General features: G+C 40.9%; 1 protein-coding gene across 1 annotated transcript; it reads right to left on the bottom strand.

Annotated features, from left to right (window-relative positions):
* Positions 1-3,239: 3,239 nt before the first annotated feature.
* Positions 3,240-7,512, bottom strand: LOC139366367 (serine/arginine-rich splicing factor 10-like). The gene is made up of 6 exons (XM_071103768.1): positions 7,317-7,512; positions 5,934-6,038; positions 4,903-5,006; positions 4,429-4,618; positions 4,257-4,307; positions 3,240-4,049 (listed from the first exon to the last, which is right to left on the bottom strand). Exons 1-6 carry the CDS (start codon positions 7,379-7,381, stop codon positions 3,821-3,823), a joined length of 744 nt encoding a protein of 247 aa, XP_070959869.1. The 5' UTR covers positions 7,382-7,512; the 3' UTR covers positions 3,240-3,820.
* Positions 7,513-9,453: the final 1,941 nt, after the last annotated feature.

Raw genomic sequence — 9,453 nt, 5'->3', positions numbered from 1 at the left:
TCATTCAAGGGTTTTTCATTCTCCATTTTCACTATTATCTACATTGTAGAATAATAGTGAAGACATCAAAACTATGAAATAACACATGGAATCATGTAGTAACCAAAAAAAGTGTAAAACAACTCAAAAATACATTTGAGATTCTTCAAAGTAGCCACCCTTTGCCTTGATGACGGCTTTGCAGTAACTAGGTGTCCATCCAATTGGTGAAATATTTAGAATATTCTAGAATCGGCATAAAGCAAATATTCGCATCATGTTCCCACCAGTAGTATGTTTCCACCAAATGGACTTGTTCCGTATAAAATCAGTGCCTGATGACCTAGTGCGCACAAAATATACTTTTCACTTCAATTTTCATGCACCGAATACACATCTAAAGTTCAATGTGTTCCCATTGTATTTTCAACTCAACTGATAGTTTTGTCATAAAAACTGTTGCGTTAAATAGCAAATGTGCCTACACTGGGCTTGGCATGGTTTGCAGATACAGCGGGAGTTGCCTGGTCTACTTGAGGTTATGGATGAGAGCGAGAATAATGTTATCTGTCAAACGGCAGTCAAGTACCGATCATGTCCACAGAATAAGACCCTCGATATTTATTGGAAAGCAGCAACAACCTTCACCATCCTGTGAAGTATATAATTTATTTCATCTGAAGCCTAATAAACTGCATGGTTTCCCCAAGTCATAATGGGAGGACCACACACCATATCATCACGTGACTCCAAATTTACTTCAATCGGAGTTATTAAAAAATAATAATAATACGCCTCCCGTCGTTTAGAAAATTACAATGAAACCAGACGCGCATAAAAACTGGATGGAAACGTGGTTGACAGTCATTTTCCATCAATATACAAATAGCCTTTGCACTTGCCTGTCTGTATAGCAGTGGTAGTCAGGGCCTTATTACTGACCAGGGGGAGCACAACCCATATTGTTAGTATTTTCGGTGGCAGGCGGGAAAGACCCCAAAAGCATGTCATTGCAAAATGTGTAGAAAAGCTGGTGATTTGCTTTAAAAATACATTTTCTCTGTCTCATGGAAAAATGTGTAGAATAGCATTGGTAGTCATTCCGTAGCCCAAAAAATGCAAATGAGTTGTACTTTAGACGGGCCGACGGCCAATTAGAAAATAGGGTATTTTATAAATCACACTCCAGGGGTGTTTCAGGGGGAGTTGGAATATGCAAAAAACACATTTCCAATTTACACATGCGTATTAATATAGACTTGTACATGTGTGAAATAGGACTCATTTAAACACCCACCCACGTGCATTAACCAACATCCATTCTAATTTGGTGTCCGTTCTCCACGGATCAGTCTTTCCTCGACCTAAATAATCAGTAACAATTTGACATGGGTAGTGTTTTAGACGTCCCAGACGAACAATTAGTGGTGGGCCTGGACCATCATTAATCATTTGGAATTATATTTATATTGTTTATCGATAGCAGCAAGGCCTTTTAAAATCGGGTTATTCTTCACGATTATGTCAAAAAAAGCACACGACTGTTCCTGCAGGCACAAAACCCTCACAGACTTTCTCTTAGCAGCCTGCTGATGGGCCATCAACTGGATGTGATTTCCCATTCTATTTAAACTGGTTACGTAGGTGTATGCTAGAACATTCACACCTGGCACCAAAAGGCAATCCACAAGCAGTTGTCTGGACTTCACAGAGCTGGGGAAGTGAAAATATTAATGTTCGCTCAGTTGCAAATTTGCCATGTATTTAAACAAACCGATAAATGGAAAAATGCAACTGATAATGGTGCCCATCATTAGTAACAATATTCTCAGTAAATACACTATATATAGAGAGAAGTATGTGGACACCCCTTCAAATGAGTGGATTTGGCCATTTAAGCCACACAGTGGTTAACAGGTGTATACAAATCTAGTACACATCCATGCAATCTCCATACACAAACATTGGCAGTAGATTTGCCTTACTGAAAAGCTCAGTGACTCTTAATGTGGCACCATCATAGGATTCCACCTCATCAAATTTCTGCCCCGCTAGAGCTGCCCCGGTCAACTGTAAGTGCTGTTATTGTGAAGTGGAAACGTCTAGGTGTGCTGAAGCACGTAAAAATCTGTCCTCGGTTCCAATATCTCTGGAAGCAACCACAGCACAAGAACTGTTTGTTGGGAGCATCATTAAATGGGTTTCCATGGCCGAGCAGCCGCACACAAGCCTAAGATCACCATGCACAATGCAAAGTATCTGCTGAAGTGGTGTAAAGCTCACCACCATTGTACTCTGGAGCAGTGGAAACACGTTCTCTGGAGTGATGAATCACACTTCACCATCTGGCAGTCGGATGCCAGGAGATGCTAACGGCCGAATGCATAGTGCCAACTGTAAGGTTTGGTGGAGGAATAAATGGTTCCGGCTAGGCCCCCTTAACTCCAGTGAAGGGAAAGATTAATGCTACAGCATACAATGACATTCTAGATTATTCTGTGGCAACAGTTTGGGGAAGGCCCCTTCTTGTTTCAGCATGACAATGCCCCGTGCACAAAGCGAGATCCATACAGAAACGGTTTGTCGAGATCGGCGTGGGAGAATTTGACTGGCCTGCAGAGCCCTGGCCTCAACCCTATCAAAAACCTTTGAGATGAATTGGAACGCCGACTGCAAGCCAGGCCTAATCGCCCAACATCACTAATGCACATGGCTGAACGGAAGTCCCCGTTCAATTATTGTTAAATTGAACGTTAGGATGGACAAAACGAGTAACCTAAGCGACGCAGAACAGCATCTCGGAACGCACAACTTGTTGATGCTTGTCACTGATGGGCTATTACAGCACACAACCACACCGGGTTACACTCCTACAAGTTAAAAACAAGTAGAAGCAGCTCCAGTGGGCACACAATCACCAACACTGGACAACTGAGTGGAAAAACAGCACCTGGAACATGACAGCGAGTTCATTTTACTTAGAGCATCTTTGGAATGAGATCAAACAGGCTTTTCGCAGCAGGAATGTATGCGTGTTGTCTCCAATCTGCGAGATACCATTGCACTAGCATGGTCCAACATCCCTGTGGAACACGCCTGACACCTTGCAGAATGGTCCTGGCTGTTGGGGGGGGGGTGTGTGTGTGTAAGGTACGAGACACTGGACAGTTTGTTAGGAATAGGTGTACCTAACAAACTGTCCGGTGTCTTGTAGCTTCAAGAGAACAACAGCTTTGTACAACTCAGATGATTAACAAAAGTTAAAACGTAACATTTTTAATCCACAAAAAGAAAACACTGCTGCTCGATTTGAACACAAAATAACAATTGATATCAAATAAAAAAATGCGGGAGACTTTAGCAACATCAAATGTACAAAAATAATAGCAGTTAACTTGATGGCTAGATATCACTGCAAACTCCAGATTTAACTTGTTTTTTCTTATAAATGGGTTTTTGGACTCTTCTGTAGCTACAGGTTAATACCCATTAGCCCAAAACTGTACCTTTGCATTTCATAGTTGACCAATTCTTATGTGCTGAACTTAAATCCATTGGGTTCTCAATTAATAGAATTAAACTGATATGAATGTAAATTAAAAACAGCCAATGTTTTTCAGAGGTGAATGAAACTGAACTAACATAAAAAAAAAGTACTATCCATCTGTAGGGACAACCAGCTCTCCTGTTGTATGGCATCAGCCCAGAGATATAATAACTCAACTAATGAACCGAGGTGGGGTGTGGAATAACCACTCCCTAGATACCATATTCATATGTTGTAGTGTTGAACAAAAATATCTTTAGCTACAGAATAACAGGGTTTGAGGGTGGTGGGGTCCTAGGATCTGGAGCGAGATCGGGACACAGATCTGGAGTAGGAGCGTCGACAGGCCTGTTTCTGGGAGCCAGAAGAGGGGTGGAAGTCCTTGACGGGGCTGGGGGATTTGGACTGAGACTTTGTGTCTTTGGGCCTAGATCTGGGAGGAGAGGGGGAGCGGGATGCAGAGCGGTTACGAGACGGGGGTGCGTGGTGCATCCTGTGGTGTTCACGTGGAGGGCCCCTGTACCTGTAGAAAAAAGGATGGCATATGAACAGAACAATCAGTCAACACACTAATGAATACACGGACTTGACAACTGTGTAGTGTTTTGAAACCACATAGGCTTATGCATTATAAATGCAATCTCACTGCACTGTGTCGTGTTAGACAAGTCAGAATAATGAATAATATATATATATATATATATATATATATATATATATATATATCTACCTGTCATTTTCATGGCTTCTGCTTCGCCTGTGCCTGCCATATGATCGAGAGCTGTAGAGAGAAAAGTGAAAGTAAGAACCAGTCTGTATACAAAGGCATTTCGGTCTGCAATTGGGAGGATTACTTGACAGGCGAAACAGTGGTTTAGTTTCAGTGTCACCGAGGAACTCACTCTCTAGGGCTCTCTGACCTCCGAGGACGGCGGTCGCAGGAAGGGCTACGCGACCGGCGCCTTTCGTAGCTGCGACTGCGAGAGCGTCTGCGACGGCCATCGCCGCGTTCGTAGTCGTCGTAGCGGGAGAAGGAGCTGCTGCGGGACCCTCTGCGAGGAGAGCTCTCCTTAGTCTTCATCTGGTTGGGGGCTGGAGGGACAAGTCATTAAAATGAAGTACTGGGCACAAGGATAGTTGAGCAAGAAGGGTTTTAAAAATAATTTGGCATGCAGGTTGGCAATGATTTCACTAGTCTGAGAGACCCGAGTCAAGATATTACCAATAAAAGTGAAGCTGTAGGCCTAGTTAGACTTTCCAACTTAGATTCTTGGGTAAACTGTTGACGGTGAAATGTGAAATTTTTCACATTGAATTGATTGGTAGGTAGTAAATAGTGCATTCATACAGGGCACCTAAATAAAACCCATTCTTACTTTTTCGGTCACCCTGTGCAAACTGGATCTCGATCTGTCGACCACACACCCATTTGTGGTCCAGGTTGTGGAGGGCATCCTCTGCATCTCGCACGTCCTCGAATGTGCTACAGACTGTTAAGGCTTTTTACTTTCACTTGTGGAAATGGGGAGACGTATGCACACATACAACTACGAAAGTATTTTAAAAATTCAGTAAAGAGGCTGGAAGCTTCAAATTGGTAAGTCAATTGTGTGCCAACATGGAATAATAGTAAGCTAAAAGAATAAAAACATGAAGCTGAAACTTCTGTTCAAATTTCGGGAGGAAACGAGAACAAAGGCCACACAAATGCAACATTGAAATCGTATTTTCAGTAAACTTGCTTACAATTAAGTTATAATTGTCTTGCCCTTTTGTACAGAGAACACACAGAGCAAAATATTTGGAGGTGAAGAGCAAGGGTTCTATTTGGTAGGATACAAAACATTAAGCTTGTTACCTTTAAGCTTCAGCTTGACCTTTATGCTCTTTAACTGCTCGGCAGAAGAACTTGAGATTTCCGGCTTGTCTTCGCCCAATACATCCTTTAATTTTCCTCTCTTTGGTAGTCAAACAGCTGCCTTTCGTGCCCTCTTTTCTCCTCCTTGTATCTTCATGCTTTAACTTTGCTCTTTGTGTTCTTCTCCCACTATTTCCTGTCGCCTGAAATCATTATGGTCCCTTTGGCTTGAAACTACTCTACACCAGTCTTTACATTCTTTGTTGGGGTTTCTCCAGAACTGTACGTCTTTAACATTTCTAGGGTAACAGAAGCAATTTTAGTTAGGAGAGATGTTGATTTATGTCTGTACACATTTTTTACTGCGTTTAACATTCAATGTTCCCCTCCCATAAACCAGTATAGCCTACTTTTATGACAAATATACAATAAATACTTCAAAACAGCAGGCAAACTCAAGACGTGCGACAGTCAATACCCCGCGTGTGAATAATAACGCACCGAATGAAAGACATGTTCATTAATACATTACATGAGTATAAAGGATATTGAATGTAAGCAAATCCTCTTGGTCGCCGTGTAGAGAAGTCAAGTGGAATGTAGACATCTACAATAGGCCCATAACGACCAAATTCGCGGCGTAGTTCCTCTGGCCTAAAGTGTTGCGAAATGACAGGACATTTAATCTAATGGCCAGCGAAGTACAACCTTTTTGGGCTAATATTAAACCAGTGTGATTCAAAGTTCAAACCTGCAACTGTGGCCAATAACCTTCGGATTCAAGTAAATTGGCATAATACTTACCATAGAAATGGAGGTATAAAATGTGACATTGGACAAGAGATATTTCATGCATTACAAGCCAGGTAGATGGTAGCCTGAGTGCCAGTCTGTTTGTGCCATCATGCCAACTCCTGTCACTTATTGTCATGTTTGGCATACATGCCAGTTAAGCCCAGGTACTGGTTCAGCCAGTTCCATGATATGGAGTTGGCAAAAGGCAAGAAACAGTCAACCAGTGGTGTAAAGTACTTACGTAAAAAATAATTTAAAGTACCACTTAAGTACTTTTTGGAGGCATCTGTACTTTAATTTCATATGTTTTTGACGACTTTCACTTCATTCCTGAAGAAAATAATGTACTTTTTACTCCATACATTTTCCCTGACACCCAAAAGTACTCGTTACATTTTGAATGCTTATCAGGTCAGGAAAATGGTCTAATTCGCGGACCTAAAGAGAAAATCCCTGGTCATCCCTACTGCATCTGATCTGGTTGACTCACTAAACAGAAATGCTTTGTTTGTAAATTATGCCTGAGAATTGGAGTGTGCCCCTTGCTATCAGTAAATACAATTTAATAAACAAGAACATCGCATCGTCTGGTTTTCTTAATATAAATATGTTTTACTTTTAATACTGATATTATATTATAGTGTATTGAAAACCAAATGCTTTTTAAACTCAAATAGGATTACACTGGGTGACTTTTACGTGAGACATTTTCTATTAAGGTATCTTGACTTTTACTCTAGTATGACAATTGGGTACTTTTTCCACCACTGCTGGCAACCTGGCAGGTAGAAAGATGGCCAGCATAATTAAGTTATTCACAGTTGGTTCAAACAACTCTCCTGTTTTTGTGCAAACCATTCTATTTGGTGCAAACTCATGTGCAGCCTAGCAGACATGCTAACGTTAGCTTTGATACAAAGCTTAGCGAGCTAACGTTTTCAGGTAACCACCTTAGCTATCCAACTAACGTTAACGTCTCCCATCATACAAACTTAAAAACAACTAGCAACCGACAACACTTAACTACAAGTTTTCATTGTAAATTAGAGTTAAAAATCAGTAAACACAGTTTAGCCACCTAGCTAACGTTGCTCGCTAGCATACGTTAGCCCGTCCGAATGATTCAATCATAGCTACCTGGATTCGTCGGAGATGTTTCTAATGAAGAGTGATGGGTTAGGGGGCCTCATGTACCTAGCCATTGTAAAATTTGTTGTTACGGTTGAAATCTCTGATATAATATCAGTAAATTATACGACTTGTTCTAGCTGTAGCAAAAAGCAGCGAGGTGGTCTCATCTATCCGCGAACAGAGGCCAGCGCGCAGGCTCAGATACTATTATTTTAGCCCTGCCCACCAGGGGTGGCCTGGCCATCTGGCAATTTGGGCAAGGGCTATTTAGATGTTAAATGATGAGTAACCACGGCCGGCCCGCTAATTATGTACGATTAGGGGGCCATTGAGGAGTGCTGCATTTTCTGAGCTAAACTGACCAAGACGCACCTCCAACAACAACACACAAAACCTCACATAACCTCGTAAATTCAATCTGGAGTGCCAGAGGCGCTCAGAGTGTGCTCTGGGCATTTGTAAATTCAAAGTACTGAGAGTCAGATTGTCCATTAATACATTTAGAGCATTTCGCTCTGAGGCACACGTTGATCCGAGCGTTCTGACCACTCACCCTGTTTTTGCTTTGTCATTATGGGGTATTGTGTGTAGATTGATGAGTGGAAAAAACGATTTAAATCAATTTTAGAATAAGGCTGTAACGTAACAAAATGTGAAAAAATCAAGGGGTCTGAATACTTTCCGAATACACTGCATATGAAAGTTAAGTTCCTGAAGTTTCCAAAACCATATCGCTAGGGAGAATGACAAATGTTTATACATGTTAAAACAGAGCGTCAATAGTTCACGTATCCAGTTGTCCTCCATACCATCAACTGAGAACCCAAGACTGGCACCGGCTGTAGATCCCCCTTGGGCACCCTTGGGTTCTCGAGAGCTAGGGTCACTGCTGAAATTATTTATATAAAAAACATCCAGGATTTTTTTTAAATAAAAATTGAGTTTTGCATGTTTGGTGTAGGCCTAGTTTTAGAAAGTTGTGTGGAAGGGTCTCGAGCACTGAGGTAAATATGAACTGGAGACAGTCGACCATGTTGGAACGTTGTTTTCAACGTAATCTACTCACATTCGCATACTCCGTTTCGGAGTCGCTGCAATCTGCTTTACAGAGTCAGTAACACCTTCTCAGTGCACACTGGAGCAAGCGCGATGCTATCACGTCATCCAGAAGCATGGCAGACGTTGGATGAATATTAAAATGTTCATATCTTCAGCTGTGAGTGATGGAACGAATCAACTTTGAAGACAATTACTGGAAAAATCCAATAGATATTTTTTGGCACAAAGGTGATAGGTTTCCACTAGATAACACAGCCAAAACAAGTCAAAAATGATGTTGAAAAATAGGTACTGTATGTGATAAGCCTACCATTTGCTAAACACTTAAAGGCTGTAACGTAACAAAATGTGGATTGGTGGATACATCTTGTTATTTGAAGAATTTTAAAAATATTGATGTCAACTGCCTGTATGCAATGGAGAGTGAGATGCTATGCTAGCCTCATGAATATGCATAGACCATCTCAAATTTCGAGATGGTATTTTTTCCTCAAAGTTGCCAGGATGTCACGTGCAACACACATCAATCAGTACACTCATAACAACCTAAGGATTACGAAACTTCTATTAGATCAAATAAGCCTCAATACAATTAATGTTCATCGTGACTAAATTTGACACTTTTTGATTGCCTCCCATGAGTATTTTTCTCCACTCGTAACACACACACACACCCACTTAGAAATTCTTGTTTTTGAAAGAAAAGCACATTTTTTGTCCATTAAGATAACATCAAATTGATCAGAAATACAGTGTAGACATTGTTAATGTTGTAAATGACTTGTAGCTGGAAACAGATTTTTTATTAAATATCTACATTAGGTGTAGAGGCCCATTATCAGCAACCAGCAATCACTCCTGTGTTCCAATGGCACGCTGTGTTAGCTAATCCAAGTTGATAATTTTAAAAGGCTAATTGATCATTAGAAAACTCTTTTGCAGTTATGTTAGCACAGCTGAAAACTGTAGTGCTGATTAAAAGAAGCAATAAAACTGGCCTTCTTTAGACTAATTGAGTATCTGGAGCATCATCGTTTGTGGGTTCGATTACAGGCGCAAAATGGCCAGAAACAAAGAACTTATG

The sequence above is a fragment of the Oncorhynchus clarkii genome, chromosome 2 (assembly GCF_045791955.1).
Source record: "Oncorhynchus clarkii lewisi isolate Uvic-CL-2024 chromosome 2, UVic_Ocla_1.0, whole genome shotgun sequence".
Classification (NCBI taxonomy): Eukaryota; Metazoa; Chordata; class Actinopteri; order Salmoniformes; family Salmonidae; genus Oncorhynchus; species Oncorhynchus clarkii.
This window is presented reverse-complemented; position numbering and strand designations above follow the sequence as displayed.

Excerpts from the sequence above, each read along its gene's own strand:
- LOC139366367 (XM_071103768.1), bottom strand. The coding sequence starts at position 7,381 with ATGGCTAGGTACATGAGGCCCCCTAACCCATCACTCTTCATTAGAAAC. Across the intron at positions 6,039-7,316 it reads AACATCTCCGACGAATCCAG|GCCAGAGGAACTACGCCGCG; the intron begins GTAGCTATGATT and ends GCAACACTTTAG. Across the intron at positions 4,050-4,256 it reads AGAAGCCATGAAAATGACAG|GTACAGGGGCCCTCCACGTG; the intron begins GTAGATATATAT and ends TTTTTTCTACAG.